This window comes from Microcebus murinus, chromosome 12, assembly GCF_040939455.1.
Source record: "Microcebus murinus isolate Inina chromosome 12, M.murinus_Inina_mat1.0, whole genome shotgun sequence".
Taxonomy (NCBI): Eukaryota; Metazoa; Chordata; class Mammalia; order Primates; family Cheirogaleidae; genus Microcebus; species Microcebus murinus.
The window spans coordinates 58723315-58745400 of NC_134115.1; the positions used below are offsets into that span (position 1 = coordinate 58723315).

General features: G+C 49.9%; 2 protein-coding genes across 3 annotated transcripts; one reads left to right on the forward strand and one right to left on the reverse strand.

Moving 5' to 3' along the window:
• The first annotated feature begins 8391 nt into the window (after positions 1-8391).
• TESK1 (testis associated actin remodelling kinase 1) lies at positions 8392-14178 on the forward strand. The gene is made up of 10 exons (XM_012770047.2): positions 8392-10152; positions 10289-10410; positions 10545-10593; positions 11056-11202; positions 11500-11582; positions 11745-11835; positions 12059-12142; positions 12290-12379; positions 12527-12641; positions 12992-14178. Exons 1-10 carry the CDS (start codon positions 9934-9936, stop codon positions 13876-13878), a joined length of 1887 nt encoding a protein of 628 aa, XP_012625501.1. The 5' UTR covers positions 8392-9933; the 3' UTR covers positions 13879-14178.
• CD72 (CD72 molecule) lies at positions 14119-21131 on the reverse strand. 2 transcript variants are annotated; one of them, XM_012770062.3, is made up of 9 exons: positions 20942-21131; positions 20724-20828; positions 20262-20333; positions 19691-19780; positions 19020-19355; positions 16369-16514; positions 15620-15726; positions 14731-14886; positions 14119-14454 (listed from the first exon to the last, which is right to left on the reverse strand). In XM_012770062.3, exons 1-8 carry the CDS (start codon positions 21027-21029, stop codon positions 14736-14738), a joined length of 1095 nt encoding a protein of 364 aa, XP_012625516.2. In that variant the 5' UTR covers positions 21030-21131; the 3' UTR covers positions 14119-14454; positions 14731-14735. The 2 variants fall into 2 exon arrangements, with proteins under 2 accessions (XP_012625516.2, XP_012625517.2); XM_012770063.3 differs by lacking the exon at positions 14731-14886.
• Positions 21132-22086: the final 955 nt, after the last annotated feature.

The following is a 22086-nucleotide window of genomic DNA, read 5'->3' on the forward strand; positions in this document are numbered from 1 at the left end:
GTAATCCTAGCACTCTGGGAGGCCGAGGTGGGCAGATCGTTTGAGCTCAGGAGTTCGAAACCAACCTGAGCAAGAGCGAGACCCCCGTCTCTACTATAAATAGAAAGAAATTAATTGGCCAACTAATATATATATAGAAAAAATTAGCCGGGCATGGTGGCGCATGCCTGTAGTCCCAGCTACTCGGGAGGCTGAGGCAGCAGGATTGCTTGAGCCCAGGAGTTTGAGGTTGCTGTGAGCTAGGCTGACGCCAGGGCACTCACTCTAGCCTGGGCAACAAAGTGAGACCCTGTCTCAAAAAAAAAAAAAAAAGAAAAGAAAAAGAAATGAATAGCTGATATCAAACTACATCCAGTAGGAACAACAGAGCCAAGACTAGCAAATAGACCTTATCTGTTGTAGCAAATCCAGTCAACTGTAGTTCACCTGTGGAAATGTTACTGGGAGGTTTCTGAAATAGAGTTGTGGCTTAGCAGGAGAAAGTAATAAGAAGGAGTACCTATGTTTGCATTGGGCATTGGACGGATGCTAGCATCTGATAGTCCTTCACTTTGTAAAAGTCAGAACCAAGACAAGAATGATTGCTATCACCTTTATTGTTCAACATTATTCTACACAATGCACAAAATAACAATAATAAGAATGATAAATATTGGAAAGGAAGAAATAATTTATCATCTACCTAGCTACCAAATCCTGAGAAGCAACTGAAAAACAATGAGACACAATAAAAGTACTTTAAGATGTCTTATTAATATGAAAAATATATTCAAATATCAATAGCTTTATTAGCCAGCATTACCAGCTGGATGACACATTGGAGCACTTCCACTTCCAGCATTGTGGAAGCACAGTTGTTCAGAGGATTATCTAAAGCAATCAACTTTATATTACATAGGTCATTGATTGAGGTACTGCTGGACTTAACACAGAGGAGTCTTCAAGACTCAAAAGCAACACAAACAAAACAAAAACAATAATATGATGTGAATTGATGCTGAAGGGACAAGTGGCATGGAGAAGGACTACTCTGATAGCACCCCTTGCTTGGTGGCATGATAGCAGTAAATGTGTGCTGAGGCCAATTTATCCCCAATGGGAGATAGCAGTCACATCATGAGAGTGGCAGACTGACTTGCTTTCATTTTAGAGAAGGGAGAAAACATGACAATTGTCATCTCCTTTAGCCCTGAGACTTGACAACCACCTCTCCTAAGGAGCTATAACGGGACTGGACTGAATCTTAGGCCATGGGTGAGGTGGGATAGCTGAAGCTGGTATTCCTATGCTAAGCTATAATGCTCCAAAGGGGATCGGCCAGTCCTGGTTGTAATAACTGTATTTTCAGCAGAATCAGAAACAAATTCTCATTGGAGGAAAACTTGCCCAATTTAGGCTTTCTCATAAATTAAGATCAAGCAAATAGTTCACAAAGATTTCCCAGTGTACAAAAAAGCAAGCCCGGGTGGGCGCTGTGGCTCACGCCTGTAATCCTAGCACTCTGGGAGGCCGAGGCGGGTGGATTGCTGAAGGTCAGGAGTTCAAAACCAGCCTGAGCAAGAGCGAGACCCCGTCTCTACTATAAATAGAAAGAAATTAATTGGCCAACTAAAAATATATAGAAAAAATTAGCCGGGCATGGTGGCGAATGCCTGTAGTCCCAGCTACTCGGGAGGCTGAGGCAGGAGGATCACTTGAGCCCAGGAGTTTGAGGTTGCTGTGAGCTAGGCTGACACCATGGCACTCACTCTAGCCTGGGCTACAAAGTGAGACTCTGTCTCAATAAATAAATTAATTAATTAATTAAAATAAATAAATTTAAAAAAAAAGCAAGCCACCAGCAGAAACACCAAACAGTAGATTTAGACCTCCCAAGAACTAAAGATATTACAAGTAAGATGCAGAATATAAAACCATTTTATGTAAAATGATTTAAGAAATACCAGTTACAATCACAAATGTGCACAAGCTCCAAGAAATTATCAGGAATAAATAGTCAAATTTTGAGGGTGGGGAAAGATACTTCTAGAAAAAAAGTGTTGAAATAAACTGAATACAAGAGTAAAGTAACAGATCAGATGCAGCTAAAAAGAGAATTACTCAACAGAAAATTAAAGCAAAGAAATAACCCAGAATGCAGCAGGGAAATAGATATATAGAAAATATTAAAATAATGTTAACAGATATGAAGGAAAGAATTAAAATTTCTAACATATAGAGTCCCAGATAAAGAGAATAGAATTGATAAGAGGCAATATATAAAGTGAGAAGGGCTGTACCTTTTCTAAACTCATGCCTGAAACATACTGAAACTGAAAAATACCAAAGGCAAAGAAAAGGTCTTTAAAAAAAACATCACTTTCCATTAAAGTGAACTAGTTAGCTTGACTAACACTCTCACTGAAACTGAAAATACTGGTAAAATATCCTATGAAATAGTTAAAATATTTATAAAGTATTTCATGAAATAGCTATAAAATATCATAAAATATTTTCCAATACAATAATGAGCTTTTAAGAAGTAGGGAACAGGCCGGGCGCGGTGGCTCACGCCTGTAATCCTAGCTCTCTGGGAGGCCGAGAAGGGCGGATTGCTCAAGGTCAGGAGTTCGAAACCAGCCTGAGCAAGAGCGAGACCTCGTCTCTACTATAAATAGAAAGAAATTAATTGGCCAACTAATATATATAGAAAAAATTAGCCGGGCATGGTGGCGCATGCCTGCAGTCCCAGCTACTCTGGAGGCTGAGGCAGCAGGATTGCTTGAGCCCAGGAGTTTGAGGTTGCTGTGAGCTAGGCTGACGCCATGGCACTCACTCTAGCCTGGGCAACAAGTGAGACTCTGTCTCAAAAAAAAAAAAAAGAAGTAGGGAACAGCATAGACGAAACTGGAGCACATTATGATAAGTGAAATAAGCAATACATGGAAGAACAAATATTACATGATGCCACTTATATGAGGAATCTAAAATAGTCAAACTCATAGAAGCAGAAAATAGTATGGTCACTACCAGGAGCTGAAGAGAGAGAGAAAAAGGGGAGGTGTTGGTCAAAGAGTACAATGTTTCAGTTATGCAAGATGACTACGTCCCGGAGATCTACTGTAGAATGCAGTGCCTGTAGTTAACAATACAGGGTGTCCCAAAAGTCTCCATATAAAGGAAAAATTTTGTAATTAATATTTTGTAAATAAAGGTGCATCTAGCTACAATTTCCCATTTTCCCTATGTATGGCAACTTTTGTGACACACTGTATTGTACCGTATACTTAAAAATTTGCTAAGAGGGTAGATCTTTTTTTTCCCATTATGCTCTCCTAAAACACTAATAAACCAAAAGAGGGTAGCTCTTATATTAAGTGTTCTTATAACTAAATACATAAATACATAAATAAATCAGGCAGGAGGAAACTTTTGGAGGTGACAGATACATCTATGGCATTGATTGTAGTGCTGGTTTCATGGGTATATACATACCTCCAAATTTATCAAATTGTATACACTAAATATGTACTGTAAGTCCCCAGTTAATATCATCAATAGGTTCTTGGAAACTGCAACTTTAAGCAAAACAACATATAATGAGTCCATTTTTACATGGGGAAAACACACAAACTCCACATAGTGGCCCTGGCCAGATTTGATTTTTTTTTCTCATTATTATTATAATGAAACAATGTTGAATGAAATGATGTCATTCAAGGACCTGCTATATAGCTTTTTGTATGGCAACTATACCTCAATAAAGTGTTTTTTTAAAAAGAAAATCACTAGAGGCAATGAATATAAGCCAGTTTTGCCTTAATGGTGTTTGCCAAGACACATGAACTTGACGTTCATTTTCACAGGCTCATGAAGTACAGAGAAAAGGCAACAAAACTCAGTGACCACCCAAGGTGGAGCATCTAGTAGAAAACTTTTCCTTAACAAAACTGGCATCCTGGCCAGGCGCAGTGGCTTACGCCTCTAATCCTAGCTCTCTGGGAGGAGGGTAGATTACTAGAGGTCAGGAGTTTGAAACCAACCTGAGCAAGAGCAAGACCCCGTCTCTACTATAAAAATAGAAAGAAATTAATTGGCCAACTAATATATATAGAAAAAATTAGCCGGGCATGGAGGTACATGCCTATAGTCCCAGCTACTAGGGAGGCTGAGGCAGTAGGATTGCCTGAGCCCAGGAGTTTGAGGTTGCTGTGAGCTAAGCTGACACCATGGCACTCACTCTAGCCTGGGCAACAAAGTGAGACTCTGTCTCCAAAAAAAAAAAAAAAAAAAAAAAAAACCAAAAAACTGGCATGCTTACAGATCTACCCCTTAGTCTTAAGGTGAACTAAAAATTAACCTGCCCCCCCATTCCCTTCCTCAGGGGACTACAGGGAAAATTGCCTATCTCAAAATGTGGTACCAAATGGAGAACAGGGCATATCCATATCGTCCCTGAAAATTCATAATTACAAACTGGTTCATTTATGATTTTGCATATGGAATCCACTCTACCTGAATAGTCGGAAATACTATCAAGATAAGATTTCAGTTTAAAGCAATCCTAAACTTCATGTACTCAGGGTCATGGTAGTATACTTTCATAGGAAATGACCTTGGGAAATAATGCTAAAAATTTTGGAATGAAGTGTCATGATGCCAGCAATTTATTTTCAAATGGTACAGTAAGATTATATAATATTATATTATATATCTATCATATCATATTAGAGAGACAGAACTAATATGACAAAATGTTAATAAATGTTGGATCTAGATGAAGGGTATACAGGTGTTCATTGTGCATTCCTTCTACTTTTCTGCACGTTTGAATTTTTTCATAACAAAGAGATTGGAAAGACTGTTTTGAGAATGAATAATCAACTACATTCATTTAACCGCTCTTCCTAAGGTCAAATAATCTTATATCCATAGTACCCAGATTATGGTATCTAAACACCATTTCCCACTAAAAGGGACCATTTCCAATGAATCATTGGAAAAAATAGCTGATACCAGCTCTGCTCTAGATATGAACAAAATGAGACTGGAATATTTTATTATATTAGCAAGAAAGCTGAAGGGTTGTGTCAAAAGGACTCAGGCACCAACTTAAGTAAGTTCCCGCTGGCCAAAATAGGACAATGTAAGCATCAAATATTATAACAGCTTGCAATGAGTGAGCACACATATGTGTTATGTAAGTTCACCATGGTACTAGAAGAAAACCTCATTCGTCAACTTTCAAAGATGCTAGGGAACCAACTCCTTATTTTGAAAGCTAGTAAAATAAAAGGGACATGATCAAGCATTTATCCTGTCTTTCCTATGAAATATATCTCTGGGTGACAAAGAATTAATGTGGAAAAGTTTCTTTTTATAGAAGTATTCTACCTACTAAACAAAAAAGGAATGATAGAATTTAAATATTATTGTCTAACTCCTACATTTTATTTATTTATTAAAAAAATTTTTTTTCATGGGGTCCCACTATATTGCCCAGTCTGAACTTGAACTCCTGGGCTCGTAATCCTCCCTTCTCAGCCTCCCAAGTAGCTAGAACTACATGTCCAGCTTTAACTCCTATGTTAATGAGCCTAGACCAGCGGTTCTCAATCAGGGACAATTTTGTGCCCTGGGGACAGCTGGCAAGGTCTAGAGACATTTTTGGTTGTCACAATGGGGGAGAAGTGCTGTTGTCATCCATTGGGCAGAGGCCTGGGATGCTCCTAAACATCATACAATGCACAGAACAGCTCCCTACAATAAAGAATTATCCATCCCAAAATGTCAATAGTGCCAGAGTTGAGAAACCGTCACAAAAAGACCACCATTCTATACCTCCTGATAGAAGTACTAAACAACCATTGTATACCTCCTGATATTAATAGAAGTACTAAACCACCTACAAAGTAATTTTTCCAAGATATTCAAACTACATCAAACTAAATTAGTCTGTCACCACCAATTTACATGAAATACAGGGGACTGAGGAACATGCTAAGTTACACCAGAAGAATCTCCACAAAATCCAGACTTTGAGAAACTCAACAGGACAAATGACCTGGTTTAAAAAAAAATAGCAAGAGTAAAAGACAAAGGAAACAATTAAGAGCTTTAAAAAGATTTCAGACACATATGAACTGCAAATAGACTTATTTAGATTTTGATTCAAATAAACAATTTTTAAAAATCAAACAATGGGGGAAATGTGAACAACTGCATACTTGATAATATTAAGTAACTATTATTTTTTTAGGTGTGACAATAATAGTGTAATTTGATTTTAACAAAGAATCCTTATAATTTAGAGATAACATACCAAAATATTTATTGATGAAATGATACAATGTCAGAAATATGCACCAAATAAATGGGCTGGAGGAAGAGGGCAGGGGTATAGATGAAACAAGACTAGCCATGAACTAACTGCTCATTGGAGAATCACTTGCATAGAAGGTACATAAAAGCAGGTACTTTCACCTGGGCCAGGTCACATATGGCAACAGTAAAATGAGGTAAGGCTAAGCAGTTGTGCACTATGGGCCTCCAACAAAATGGTCTTACTAACCCAAGGTAAATAAGGATTCATTGTTCTATTCTCTCTACATGTGTGAGACATTTCCCATCCTAAAAAGTTTGAGGCCGAGCGTGGTGGCTCACCCCTGTAATCCCAGCACTCTGGGAGGCCAAGGCGAGTAGATGGCTTGAACTCAGAAGTTCGAGATCAGCCTGAGCAAGAGTGAGACCCCATCTCTACTAAAAATAGAAATTAGCTGGACAACTAAAAATATATGGAAAAAATTAGCCAGGCATGGTGGTGTGTGCCTATAATCCCAGCTACTTGAGAGGCTGAGGCAGAAGGATCACTTGAGCCCAGGAGTTTGAGGTTGCTGTGAGCTAGGCTGATGCCACGGCACTCACTCTAACCCAGGCAACAGAGTGAGACTCTGTCTCAAAAAAAAAAAAAAAAGTTTGAAAAACAACAACAAAAGGATCTTCTAACAGCCTAACTCAAGGGACATTTTAAACTTATCTCAGCAGACCCCTCTACATTATTTGATGAAGTTCATTATTTCACTTTTCCTAAACCCTCCATTCCTTGGATTCCATGGCACTGGCCTCCTAGATTCTCTTCCCACCTTTCAGCTCGTTTCTTGTCTCTTTCATGACTTCTCTTCTTTAATGTTGGAGTTCCTCAGGACTCCACTACCGGCCTATTTCTCCCCCCCACACTCCCACTCTGGATGATGGCACCTCCCTTCATGGTTTCCTTTACCATCCCCCCTTTGCTTATCACAATCATCTACCTTCCACCCACCCCAACCTTTCCTCCTCATGGCTGTTTTTAAATCTGGGTTGACATCATCCAGTCATCCAAGCTAGAAACTTATTGTCCTTGCTAACATGCTTTCTCTCCACAAGGCTGACTGACTTTGGATACTATCAATCAGCAAGATTTCCCATGTTACCTCCCTTACTAATTGAACATTTCCTCCTCTCCCTCTTTTTCATTCCCATCCTAGTGCAGTCCCTCATCCTCTCCTGATTAAACCTGTCACAGACTCCTTCCTAATCAGCCTCCCTGCCTCCACACACCACCACAATGATCTTTCTGAAACAGGCTCCTGGCTCTTCAGCTTGGAATTACTATCACCAGCTACTATGGTAATTCTCAAACTTGGGTAAAGGGTCAGAACCCAATGTCGATTAAATTGTCTGATATTATTAATACTTAAAAAAAATACAAGGCATAAATCCCTAGTGTTTATAGATCTTATACAACTACAGAAAGCGGATTCACAAATTAAATTGTTGTGATGTTAACATTAATTTAATGTGATGAATAAGGGTCTTTGCTGAGACCAAATGCTTCCCAGAAAAATGAACATGATGCACATGCCCCAGGCAGAAGCTGTTCTGAAATTCACTCTGGAAGAATTGCAAATGTCTCCCGTTCTTCTCCAAACTTGTGCGGTGCATCACGACAGCATCTGCCCTTCTCTTGACCCTAACGCCTCAAGTATCATTTAAGACCATTTCTTAAATAGACTTATTAAGACTAGTTCTTAAATAGTACTTCTTGGCTACAACTCTCAAAAACCTGTAACAAGACTCCGTTTGAAGGTGGTCACTCACGCGATGCGGACTCTGCTTATATTAATTTTTTCTTTGCTTACCACAGAGATAGAAATGCAGAACTTTAAAAATCTTAAAGTGAGCTCAGCCTTGCTCCCTCCAGCTCTCTCAGCCTGTCTCTGCATCCGAGACTCGCAGCTTTCACTCCTGCCGCCCTCCATGCCGCCGCTAGGTGGCAAGCGGCTCACGGACGCCTGACACCGCTCGCTTGGGAGCCGACAACCGAGATCCAGTGACGTCACCCGACACGGGCAATGATTGGCTATTTCTCCGTTGACCCAGGGGGTGGAGCCAGCGACAGAATCGGAAGCGTCGGGTACGGCAAGCGCACAGTGTCCTAAAGACTATGCGTGCGCACCCGGGACCCCCGCGCCAACTTAAAGGAACCAGCTGCAGCCCCTCCTCCGGCCTGAGGGGGCAGACCGGGTTCCTTAGGTGACGGAGGGCGGAACCTGCTAAGAAGGGTCACACTGATAAGGGCTGGGCTGCACTGAGGGAGGAGTCACCTTGAGAGGTGGGGTCACAATGACTGGTGGAGTCACTCTGAGAGGTGGGGGTCTCACTGCGTGGTAGGAACACACAGAGGAGGGGGTGCAGCACTGAGGGGTTCTGTACACACTGATGGTGGCAGTATCGTACTGAGGAAAGGTCCCCGTGAAGGGCAGGAGTCTCACTGACCAAGAGTGGGCACTCCGGGGCAGGGGCGGGGAAGCGCCCTTTGAGGGGGCGGGATCTTGCTGAGGGGTGGGGTCTCGCGGAAGGAGGGGCTTCCCTGCAGGTGGAGGCTTCTCTTGACGGGGTCATTTGGCCAAAGTACTCAGAGGGAGGTCCAGGCTGGGTGGTCACTGGGCGGAGGCGCTGGAATCTGAACTTCACTCGGCGGAGGCGGGATGGAGTGAGGAGGAGTCGGGGCCAAGCCAGGGATGGGCCGGCCAAGGGCTCGCTGTAGCCCCGGGGTTTCATAACCAGCAGAGAAGGTAGAAGGAGTGAGGGAGTCCAGAGGTTTTAAGGTGTAGGGGTCGAAGAGACCTGGGAAATGGACAGTGTGGGCCGGGGCGCAGGCCGGGAAGGTGGACAGGTTGCTGGGCTGCCTCCGATTGTGCCTGGGCCTGAGGGGTCTACTTTTCTGCCCTGCTGTTCCCTGGGGCCCAAGCATTGGGCGGGTTCCTGAGCCCGGCCCTCTTTGGACAATGACCCGAGGGAGAGGAGAAAGGACTCTCGGGGCAGCTAAAAGACGTTTGAGCTTCGCGTACGCATAATCAACCCTTAAATCCCTTCCGTTATTCAAGCTCAGCCCCGAACTTCCTTGACCCCGGCGCCGCAGACCTAGTCGCCTAGTGGTCGCGGCGGCGGGGTGGGGGTGGGGCGCGTACCTGAGGGGGCGTGGCCGCTGCCCCGAGGCCGGGCTAGAAGGAGTTAAGCCGAGGCCCGGCCCAGCCCCGCCCCCGGCAGGCCGCGGAGCCTGAGCCCCAGCGGCTAAGCTGAGCAGCCGCCGCCCGCCCGCCCGCCTCCGCCTGCGGGGAGCCAGCCCGCCCGCTCCCGGGTGCGCCGCCGCCTCCGCCGCCTCCGCCGCCACCGGCGCCGCCACCGCCGTCCGACCCAGGCCCTGCGTGGAGCGGAGCAGCGTCCACCCCGGCCCAGCAAGCCGGCGCGGCGGGGGCGGGCCCGGGATCTTCGGCAGATCTTCCATTCTCGGGGCGGGAGAGAGAGTCCCGGCGCCCGGGATCGAGCTGGGCCCGCGCCGATGGCGAGCGCGGCCTGCCCGGGCCCCGGGGACCCTGCCATGTAAGGCAGGCCCGGGCTGGGGGCCCGGCCATGGCCGGGGAACGGCCCCCACTGCGGGGCCCTGGGCCCGGGCCTGGAGAGGCGCCGGGGGAGGGGCCCCCGGGGCCGGGGGGCGCGGGCGGAGGCCCGGGCCGGGGCCGCCCCTCCTCCTACCGGGCTCTCCGCAGCGCGGTGTCCAGCCTGGCGCGTGTGGACGATTTCCACTGCGCGGAGAAGATCGGGGCCGGCTTCTTCTCTGAGGTCTACAAGGTAGGACCGTCCGAGAGGGCAGAGGGGCGGGACCGAGCCTTCAACTGCAGGCTGTAACTAGGGGGCCAGGAGTGAGGGGAAGTGGGCCCCGGGCTCAAGCGACCTGCCCAGCGCTTGCCGGCCCTGTCTCCCCCAGGTTCGGCACCGACAGTCAGGGCAAGTCATGGTGCTGAAGATGAACAAGCTCCCCAGTAACCGGGGCAACACGCTACGGGAGGTGCAGCTGATGAACCGGCTCCGGCACCCTAACATCCTAAGGTGAGCGGCCCGGCCTCTTGCTGGGTAGCTTGCTGGGCAGGATAGAAAGGGGGAAGTCCCGCGGGAAAAGTGGGAACTGAGGAGGAGCCAGGGCTTGTACAGCCTACCCTTCTGTCTTCTCCATCCTCTTCCAGGTTCATGGGAGTCTGTGTGCACCAGGGACAGCTGCACGCTCTTACAGAGGTGAGGATAGGCGGGGAAGGGGGGAACCGCCCACACTATCAAGGAGAAAGGGAATCAGCGGGCCTGATGGGTCAACAGAAGAATAATGAGAGGCAGTAGGACTGCCTCCCCAGGAGGTGTCCCTGAACTTCCCTTTGGGCAAACCACATGTAAAAGGCCTCAGCTGTTCTCATTCCCCGTGTCCCTTAGAACAGTGCTGCCCAGTAGAACTTTCTGCAGGAATGAAAATGTTCTCTCCCTGTGCTGCCCAATACCGTAGCCCCTAGCCACTAGGCTAGGGCACTGGAAATGTGGCTGGTGTAACCAAGGAACTAAATGTTTAGTTATATTTAAATTTAAATAATTTTAACTTAAAAGACTCACCCTTCTTTGTGATCCCTCCTGAGTGTCCCCTGGCTTATAAGTGGGAGACCTAGAATACAGACTGAAGCCTGATATTCATTCCCTTCTCCTTCCCCCCAGTATATGAATGGGGGGACCCTGGAACAGCTGCTCAGCTCTCCTGAACCCCTATCTTGGCCAGTCAGGCTCCGCCTGGCTCTGGACATTGCCAGAGGCCTTCGGTACCTGCATGCCAAAGGTGTTTTCCACCGAGACCTCACATCCAAGGTAGGCTAGCCAGGCAGGTGGAGGTATCAAAGGGGGGTTGAGACTATTAGGTTGTAACATGGATGTTGGAATCTGGATACAAGATATATAAAGGGAAGGCATTGGGGAATGTTGGAGGTCTGAGTATCAACCTGTGTTTGGAGTGTTGGATGATGCTGCGATATTGGGGTACATTGGAGAACTGGGAGATTAGAGAGGGTTGGGGGTATGCTGGAGTGGCAGGGCTTTGGGTTGTATATTGGGAGACCAGAGAGCAGAAGGTGACGAGTGTGTGGGGATGCTATATGTGCATGTCAGAACTGTCTGGTCCGTCGGGAAGACCAAGGCTTCACAGCTGTCGTGGGTGACTTCGGGCTGGCTGAAAAGATTCCTGTGTATAGGTGAGGTGAATGCCTCTGTTCCCCTTAAACCTCCCAGAGGGCCCCTATCTGAGTGAAGCCCCCAGGGGCATTTCTCTTGGGGTGGGAAGGGGGCTCACTTCATCTCCTTTTTCTGGGGGAGGATGCCCGAGTGGGATGTTTCTGACTACCCTGCCCCTGCAGGGAAGGGGCAAGGAAGGAGCCTTTGGCTGTGGTGGGTTCCCCATACTGGATGGCTCCAGAGGTGTTGCGGGGTGAGCTGTATGATGAGAAGGTAAGATGTCAACCCTTCAGATCCCCATAAGGCCCCATCCATCCCGATAAGAACCCAACTAGACATTCGGGAGCCCTCATGATTCCCCGTGCTTCTCACAGGCACCTTCCAACACATTAAAACTGTTGAGATCCCCACCTCCCAAATTCTGCTATATTCTGGCAAATTTCTGAAATGAAAACTGTCAATTCCTCCCCCTAACATTATTATCTCCTCCCCCCAGGCTGATGTCTTTGCCTTTGGGATTGTCCTCTGTGAGCTCATCGCCCGAGTACCTGCGGACCCTGACTACCTACCCCGTACCGAGGTGAATGTCTGTTTCAAAAGGAAGGAGAACTCCTGACTCAGCAGCTCACAACCAAGGAGGGTTCTCTGGAGGCTGAGGTCCTGACTGGGGGACAGAAGGAGAACCCAAGGGAGGCTGACTGGAGGCCCCTCCTCTCTGTCCCCACAGGACTTTGGCCTGGATGTGCCTGCTTTCCGAACTCTAGTGGGGGATGACTGCCCACTGCCTTTCCTGCTCCTGGCCATCCACTGCTGCAGCGTAAGTGCCTCACTCTCCCTCCTGCTCCCTCTTCCACCCCCATCATGAGCTGACTTGGCTGCCCTGTGGGCCCCAGCTGATGGGAGGAAAACTCAGGGACCCTCTTTTGGAGCACTGAGTGAAGCTGCCCCTGTCTCTCCCCATCAGATGGAACCCAGCACCCGTGCCCCCTTCACCGAAATCACCCAGCACCTGGAATGGATCCTGGAGCAGCTGCCTGAGCCAGCCCCCCTCACCAGGACTCCCCTGACACACAATCAGGGTAAGTGAGCATGACCTTGACCTAGCTAAGTCCCTTTGTGGCCTCTCTCCTCCTTAGAACTCAGAGAATTATCTGGGGGAGGCTAAGTGTGTTTATCAGTTGAGAAGCCTGGGAGTCGGGGTGGGATGGGGTGGGAGGACATCTCAAGGAAGACAGTTTTCTAATGCTAGAGGCTGAGGGAGAGGAGGAAGGAAAGAAGAGATAAAGGGGGGCTGGAGGTGACATCTCCCCTTTCCAAAGCATGCTGTGGGGCTCCCTTTTCTAAGCTGTAGTCCTGCCAGCGTCCTAGAAGCCCCCACGGAACTATGACCACATGCAGAGAACAGTAACCCCAGATTCTCTGTTTACAGGGTCTGTTCCAAAAGGGGGTCCTTCTGCCACGCTTCCCAGGCCAGACCCCCGGCTCTCCCGAAGCCGGTCAGACCTCTTCCTGCCCCCATCACCAGAATCACCCCCGACCTGGGGGGACAATCTGACTCGAGTCAACCCCTTCTCACTACGGGAAGACCTCAGGGGTGGCAAGATCAAGCTCTTGGACACACCCAGCAAGCCCATCGCCCCCCTGCCCCTTGTACCACCATCACCACTGCCCTCCCCCCAGCTGCCCTTGGTGACCACTCCAGAGACCCTGGTCCAGCCTGGGACACCTGCCCGCCGCTGCCACTCATTACCCTCATCCCCTGAACTCCCGAGACGTATGGAGACAGCACTGCCAGGTCCTGGCCCTGCCCCCGTGGGCCCCTCGGCCGAAGAGAAGATGGAGTGCGAGGGCAGCAGCCCTGAGCCAGAACCCCCGGGACCACCTCCCCAGCAGCCCCTGGCCGTGGCCACAGACAACTTTATCAGCACTTGTTCCTCGGCCTCCCAACCCTGGTCCCCTAGATCAGGACCTCCTCTCAACAACAACCCCCCAGCTGTGGTGGTAAACTCCCCACAAAGCTGGACTGGGGAGCCCTGGAACCGGGCCCAGCACAGTCTGCCCCGGGCAGCAGCTCTGGAGCGGACAGAAGCCTCGCCACCCCCTTCAGCTCCCCGGGAGCCCGATGAGGGGCTGCCCTGTCCTGGCTGCTGTCTCGGCCCCTTCAGCTTTGGCTTCCTGTCCATGTGCCCCCGCCCCACACCAGCTGTTGCCCGCTACCGCAACCTGAACTGTGAGGCGGGCAGTCTCCTCTGCCACCGAGGGCACCACGCCAAGCCACCCACGCCCAGCCTGCAGCTGCCTGGGGCACGCTCTTAGCAGTGGGGCCTGCGGTCTCAGGCCTCCACCTTCGGCCTTCGGGACACCCCGTGAGGACAGAGCGCACTTGCTGGACAGTGCCAGCCCCAGATGGGCTGACTGGCTCTTCTCCCCATGTAGGGGAGCCTCAGCATGGACTCGAGGGACAGAGCACTTCTAGTCCAACCCCTGGGCTCGCCATCCCTTGGGGATCACTGAACCAGACACAGCATTGCTGACACACGAGACTAACACGTGCAATTATTTAAAAATATTTCAATAAAAATGCCTGGCTGGCTCCGGGCCGCCCCTATCCACTCAGCCCGTGCGCCCTCCTCCCACACCCCCATTCCACTATGGATGAGTCTTGGGGAGGCTACATTTTTCTAGAGGCTTCTTCACCCTTTCCCCAGGAATGGTCCAGTTTCTGGAGCAGGATTGCAAGCAGGCAGCAGGCTGGCTAGACGTGTCAGGCGTGGATCAGCCCTTGGCTGGGCCCTGCCCACGGTGAGGAAGTGCCAGGGAGTGAGAGAGTGATCTTAGGACTGCAGGCCACAGGTAGGGATGAGGGGCATAGGCTCTTGTTGGCATGAGTGTCTGGAAGAGTAAAGCATTAGTGAGCTCTGCAGTTGACTGTCCCCAAACCCTCACCCAGCTCACCTGTCTCCTCCCCAGCTCCCTAGACAGCCATGTCACCAGCCTCCCTTCAGTTCTAGGCCTTACCTGCCCCTCTCCCTGCCCAGCCCACCCTTACATAAGCAGACCAAGCCACTGGAGGCTGTGGATGTGACTGTTTCCTTGGACCTCTGGGCCCCTGCTTTGAGTCCCTCTGCCCTGACACTTCCAGGCCTCAGCCCCACCCCTCACACTTACATATCTCAGTGGTCCCCATCTGGAAACCTGAAAGCTGCCATCTCACAGATGAAGGGAAGAAAAGTTGAACATAACTCTTCCTGTACTTTTCCTGTATTTCTGGACCATGACCAAAATCTTTGTACCTTGGCACATTTTTGGATTCGATCATGGAACCTAAAGAGTAGTTAAGTGGAAATGGGATGTGCTCCGGACCCATCCTAGCCCATCCTTCTCTCTCCTTGCCCTGCATAAAACCTGGACCAGGTGCTAACTCCCCCTGCCTGCCTAAGGCCACATCTGGGCATGGTTCAGGGACAGATGTCTGGACTCCAACTAGAAGAGGCTTTAAGCACAGGGAAAGAACACCCAAGGTCTTAAAGATGAAAACTCCAGTTAGGGAATGATAAGGAGGTGGTCCCCCTGTTTCAGGGTCCCTGGGGTTGATCCTGAAAGCTACCCCACTGCTCCCTTGCTCACTTTCCTGGGGCAGCCCTAGTGACTCAAGTGGTCCCTACTGAGAAAATACAATCTCAGTTTGGGTAGCCTTGTCAAGGGATGGGAAGTTGGAATGCTGGTGTTCATCAGCTGGGAAGCCCTAGCTGAACCCTCTGCTTCTCCCTCTGCTAGATGGCATAGGTCCCAATCTAGCAATTATTAAAAAAAAAAAAAAAAAAGAAGTATGTGCCAGGGACTTCTAGGTACTGAAGACAGAATAGAAGGTAAGATTGCCCTAAGGAGTTAGGAATCAAATAGTGGAAACAGATAAATAGGCAATTATTGGTTTATGGAGGAGTTTTGGAGGTTATGGAGGAGTTTTGACAGTAGCACCTGGGGAGGAAATCTCATTACTGTGTGTTTATGAGGGGATCATGGAGTTGAAAATACTCAAAAGTCCTAACAAACTTACTGATCATTATTCCAACGCCATTCCTTATAAATGCTGAAGTCAATCCAATATGAATCCTCTGAACCAAAAATTGACGAAAATACACCTGAGTTGATGGATTGAGGAAGCTGGGGAGATTCAGAAAGACCAGAGTGGGGTGGAGAGTGATGAGAAATATGGAAGAAAATGAACATGTGAGACCTCTGAGCTTTGGCAAGAGGGCTGTGCCCTTCTTTGGTACACAACAGCTCATTGGTGACTTATCCCTGCATCCTTCAAGTGCCACCCTGCAGCTGCAGGCTCACTGTTCAGCTTGCCTCCCCGCTGGGTAAGAATTTCTGCCAACCTTTGGAGGGGAGTCATTCTGTGGTCTGTTCTGGTCCCAATGAACCATTCCCTACAATGCAACCCACCAGATATGGGACCTCCCTGCCTGAGAGGCCACAAGCCATGAAGTCAAAGAACCTAGTAAGCAGCTCTGGGAGCTGATGAGCAAACTGAGACACAAATTAAAGCAGAGATGGTTCATAAGTTTCAGCTCTCATGCCAACTCTGGTCAGCGAATAGGGGCCGCCCAGAGCACTGTGCTGAGAAGATGCAGAGGCTGTTTCCAAGCTCAGCAGGACAGAATACTGTGACTGATTATCACAGTCTGCCATGGAAAAGGAAGGCATGCCCCGGCCATGTGTGCACTGCCTTTCTTGCCTTGGTGACATATGTCCCCTTACCTAACAGTACCCACTACAGTCTGTGGATAAGACTACACTTACTGAATATTTATGAGTTTCACCGAAGGTGGCCAGCTTGGAAGACAGAGATTCACAATGGTTTTTGCTCTCCTGCCAACTTTTCCGAGTAACTGAGAAGTAAAAGCAGCTTCCCGAGTACTGTATCCATCCCACCGGACAGCAAGTGTCTAAAAAGCAGAAAGGTGTGACAGCAGCAATGCTTGGCATGAAAGTGACTACTCAGCAATCTGGTTTCTGACAATATTCCCGTAGGTCTAATCTCAGCACCTTCATGGACTTCTAGTCCTTGATCTTTGCAATCTTTCTTTCTTTTGCCTCCCCTGGAAATATCATACGTGTGTATACTTAGTAAATGCTTTAACATTCAACAACATTACTTCTTAACAATCTGGGAGTTTTCTTCTAATGGAACCAGTGTTACTGCCCCCAATTTCTGAACAATTGCAGTCTACCCCAACATTTTGGCTAACATCACCTGGGCCCCCATACCTGTTCATGGGGCCTCTCATTCATCTCCTCCGCCCCCTAAAGCATCCCCACTGCACATCCAAGAGCCTCCCACTCCCATGGCACTGGCCACCTCCTTCCCTCACAGTCTTCTGCAAGTGGACAACCTTGGGTCCTGTTTTGCAGAAACTAAAGTCTCCATTTCCTGTTCTCCTCAAAATTTATCTCTTCTGTGTTTTTCTTTTCCTGACTGACCATATGAAATCAACATCCCTCTTTCTTTAACATCCACACCCCAATCTGTGCTCCTGATCCCAGCCCACCCATCTCCATTGCGTTGTTCCATCAGTCCTACTGCCGACACTCAAACTCATTCCCTCTCCACTGGCTCCTTCTCTTCTCTCAACATTTTCTTGTGTCCCCACCCAAATACTCCCTTGAGCTACTGTCCTGTAGCAACTTAAAGGAATAAAAATAAGCCAGCATGGCCAAATTGAAGGTGAAGGGATAAGTGGCCTGCTGAAAGGTAGGCAGGGGCCTTGGAAGTCTTATTAAGGATTTTTTACTTTTATATCATGAGGAAGAGAAAATCAGTGTAGGGTTTTACATAGGGGAATTTTGTTCACTAGCTTTACTTTATCTTAAGTGCCTGGACACAGTGCTAGAGCATATAATATATGTTCCATAATTTTTTATGTAATTAATTAACCATAATGATCTAGACTGTGATGACATGATCAGACTTTTGTTTTTAAAGGATTACCATGGCTTCAATATGAAGTATGGACTCAGGTGAGGGTTGGAGGTAGGAAAAACATTCAGAAAGCTGTTGCAGTTGCCCTTGCAAAAGATGGGGATAGGCAAAAATGCAAATGGATATGTAGACTTGGTGATGGGAAGTCCACCGAGTGGGAGATGAGGCATCTGCTGAAAGTGACGGGGAAGGGAGTGGGGGAAGGAATTACGAACAGCAAGCCGACCACTGCAGAGGTCGCCAGGCAGTGCTGAGAGACTAGAGCTTTCAGTGGCACTGAGCAGAATGATTGTACAATTTGTCACATCTTGGTGCAGGCCTGGGCAAAGTGAGCAGTTGGGTTCATCCAGAGTTGAGATTTGGCCTGTTGGGTGCACCAGAAAGACAATGGAACAAAGAAGCAAAGGGTTGAAATGATGAACCCCAAACCTAAGATGGGTAGGGAAAGAAGTGAGGACAGGAGACAGCTGATGGGCAGAGAGGAAACAGGAGTCAGCATGCTGGAGGCCGCAATGAGGTCAGAGAAGTGTGGGGAAGTGTGGAGGCGTGGTGGGCAGCTGTGATCAGAGTGGAAGTCGGAAATCATCCTTTCAACAGAGGAGCAGCGTGGGATCAAGGTCGAGGCTGCAGGTATGGGAATGGGTGGCAGCCCTGGCATGGAACTGAGAATCACTGAGGCCAAGAAGGTAAGAAGGGCAAGAAGGGAGGTGTCTGCACATAATCTTGCTGTCGTAAGCCTAGGGGAGCATCCAGATGCCCCCTAAGCTAAACAGAGCCTAACCCCAGGAGTAGTCCATAAACACTCCAGTCCCCCTGGGCCTGGTGTCCTGCCTAGACCTTCAACCTGCTTTGGCACAACCTTTCCCCTTTTATGTGTCCCACCATCGCCACCTACAGTCTGGCTTCCTGCTTGCAAAATGGTTGGACACCCCATCCTAGTTCCCTAACCACAACCCCCGACCTACTTCATCCTGAGTGCTGAGAACTTCAGCTGCCTAGCCCCACTACCAGACTGCACCTGTGCCCGTCAGTGATTCTTAACTTTTGGAAGGATCCCAGATGTAGTGAAAATTAATCAAATCTGGGGATCCTGTCTTTAGAAAAATGTGCAAACAATCAACTTCACATCCAAATTCAGGGGTCCTCAGATCCTTGCCACTGATGTCAACCGGATGAAACCTGAGTTTGCCACATGCTGCTTTGGACAGTGTGATTTTGCACTGCTGGCTGCTACCCGCTTTTCCCTGACAGGATCAGCCTTGGAGCTGGGTGATTCCCTCAATCCAGTATGTAGCTTGGTCCTCCTCCCTGTCACGGAGGCTGCTCAGCTCATGTCAGCCACCACTCTGGTTCACTGCCCCTTTCCTGAACAACTCACTGGGCCCTGGTAGATAGATCCCTGCCACTAGCACCTCCCGGCTTCAGCCCATCCCTCACAGCTGCCCGCTCCCCTCTGTCCCTCCCCAGATACCTTGTGATTGGCACTGGATGAGGCGCTTCAGTGTGTCCTGAATGCTGTTCAGCCGCTGTTCCAAGGCGCTCTTCTGCTCCTTCTCACCTTGCAAGTTCTCATTTGTCTTCTCCCTGTCTAACTGACAGGCCTGCAAGTGCTCTTCGGCATCCCGGTGAACCCTCTGTTCTGTCTGTAGTGCTTCCTGAGTCTGGGCCAGCTGTCTCCTGGACCCCTGCAGGTCCTCTTCCCTCTGCCCTAGCTGAGTTATCTTTAGGCGGAGCTGCTGCCTCAGGCTGCTGTTAGTGGCTTCCAGAACCCTGTTCACCTGCTGGAGCTGCTCAGATGCCTGCAGATCTGTTTGGCCATAAAGAGAGATTTGGAGGGCATCTTCTCCAGCTGTGTCCTGTTGTGCTGAGACTGCAGCATTGGCCCTTTTCCTGCTTCTTGCAACCTTTTGCATAGCAGGCCGAAATATAAGATCCGACTGTCTGAAGCTCCAGGAGCTCCGGGATTAGGAAAGGACAATTTAGGAAGACAGGGCACTCTACAACAGCCCTGGCTGGAAACCAGATCAAAAACTAAGGATGTGGTGGAAGTGACTATGGGCCTTGCTGAGGAAGGGCAGCTTTTGGGGAGAGTAGGGAAGAAAGTAGTTCGGTATAAATGGGAAATGGGGGCAGCCTACTCACAGTGCACTCCCAGGCAGGTGGCAGCCACTCCTAACAGCAGGCAGATGAGGAGCAGGCAGAGCAGGAGGTAATGCCAGCAGGGTGCCCGGCCTTGGGGGACAGTGGGATGGACAGGGGCAGTCAGCCCCGGGGAAGAATGTATAGTCAGGGGATGGGTGGGCAGGGGAGATTCCTGGGTAAGCATCCCTGAGAGGGTGCAGAGTTGAGGGGACAAGCACAGTGGGTGTTGTCCGGGTAGTGGAGTGTTTTGCAGGTAGGGGAGGGAGAGTATTCCAGAATAAGAGCTGGGGATTGTTACTGGTAAGGAGGATTGAAGGGCATCACCTGGGAACAGGGAGAACTAAATCCCAGAAGGGGAGAGAAGAAGGGTGGGGAGGTATGTGACTTGGGACATCCCAAGCAGGGAGGTGATCTGGGTGGGCAAGATCTGCCCGAGGATGGGGAAGGGGCAGAGCAGGGGGGCGAGAGCCCATCCCCGGCGACAGCGCCCCCGTGGGGCCCAGCAGCCCCCCATCCCCACCCCAGTCAGACCGAAAAGGCATCGTGACAGCAGGGACTAGACGCTACTCACAGGACACAGCCAGCCTGGCAGCCAGTGACGTCCCGGAGCGCCAGCCCGCAGCTGGGTGCTCCGCCTTGACCCCTGCGAAGGGAGCGGCCAGTTCCGAGACGGGAAGCCCCGGTGATGCCCCTTCTCCAGCCGACCCGCCACCCGGGGGCGCCAGTCCGCCCGCGCTGCCCTCTGCAAGTGCTGGGGACGCCGGCCACTCTGCGCAGCTCGTCCTCTGCCCCACCCTCTCAGCTCCCTCCTGGGTCTCTCCTAGTCTTCTCCCCACCCGCTCCTCTCTCCCGGGTCCCCCTGCGTCCTGTCCTCGAACTCATCTCCCCACCGGGCTGCCCCGATCCCTCCCCATCTCCACCTGACCCAGGGAACTTTCTTCTCCCCGCTCCCATTTATCCTGTTTCCTTCTTCTCTTCCCTGAGAACCGGAGACACGGCCCCCCACAAACACACAGCCCCAGGCTCTCCAGACCTGCGTTGTCCCCTAGTCCAGAAACCAAGCTCGAGGGCGCCCCTGGGACTGGGGGCACTTGCACGTTCTCGTAGGTGAGTTCCCCGTCCTCGTCTGCCTCGGGGTCTGCGGAGGAGAGGATAAAAGACGGACCAAGGTGGGAGTCGGGAAGGGGCTGGGGTGGAGGGTGGGGTCTTGAGGAGGAGACCTTCTCTAGGAGACGCCTGGTCCACCCTTACCCTGTCCCTGTCCCATCCGGCTGGAGACGCTCTTCATCAGGGGAGCCTTCACAAACCGCAGGTCGGCATAGGTGATGGTCTCAGCCATGGTCCTGAGCCCCTCTGCCCCGCCTGCCTCCCTGTCATCCACCTGCCAAGCCTCCCTGTGCTCTGCTCTCCGTCCCTTCACACTCAGGCTCCGCGTTCCCCCAGCGACTACACAGCTTAGCACTTCAGCTTCTGACTTCCCCACGCGAAAGAGGAAGGTGTAAGCAAGCCTCAGACAGATGGGTTCAGTGATGCAGAAGGCATCCCTGGGCGCCACCAGAGGGGCAGGGGAGGGACACTGAGGTCCGGAGCACAGAGGTAGGGGCTGGGCCTGTCCCTGTGTCCTGCCTGTGTCCGCCCTTCATGCACCCTGAACCCACGCTAGCAGTGCTGGGCTCCCAACCCCGGATGCGGGTCATCTGCGCTGATGTGCCTGCCCTCCATCCTCACTGCCCTGTCTGCTGGGCCTTATCCATGTGTAGCTGGAGCTCTTTTGTGCCCAAGTGACCGCAGACGATCTCCCCCGCTCAAGGGTGCGGCTCCATGCTCCCCATCAGATTTCAGCTCCTCCTCTTCCTGGGGTCTCCACGAGATGTGGGTTCCCAGAAAAGGGTCCCTGATTTGGTGGCTTCTCAAATAGGATTGAGAAGGGTTGTGTGGTCCTAGGCAAGGCAAGGCAGGGACGAAGCAGAACCAAAGCTGAGCTGCAGACTTCGGGCCAGCCAAGGTTTTCATATTTTCTTGATTTGGTTTGGTTTGGTTTCCCTCTTACTTTCCTAGTAAAGCTCTTCTTTTAAAAACCCACATTGCCCCTTTACTTCTAGCCCGGAAGAAGAAGGGGCCTTCATGGGGAAGGACCCAGGGCCCAGAGGTGGTGGGGCCTGGCTGATGGACAGAGGAACCGGTGGCGGAGGGGAACGGGGCTGCTGAGCAGTGGTGCCCAGCAGTGCTCCTGAATGTTCTTTTACCAGGATGTGACCCCTAATAGGAACCCCGAAAGGGCCTACATCTAATGATGGGAAGGAGCTGCAACAAGACAAGGCATGGAGGTGGGGAAAACCCACCCCCTAGCAGGGTGACATCTGCCCCCTCAAAACTGCCCCCTGCAGCTGTGGGGA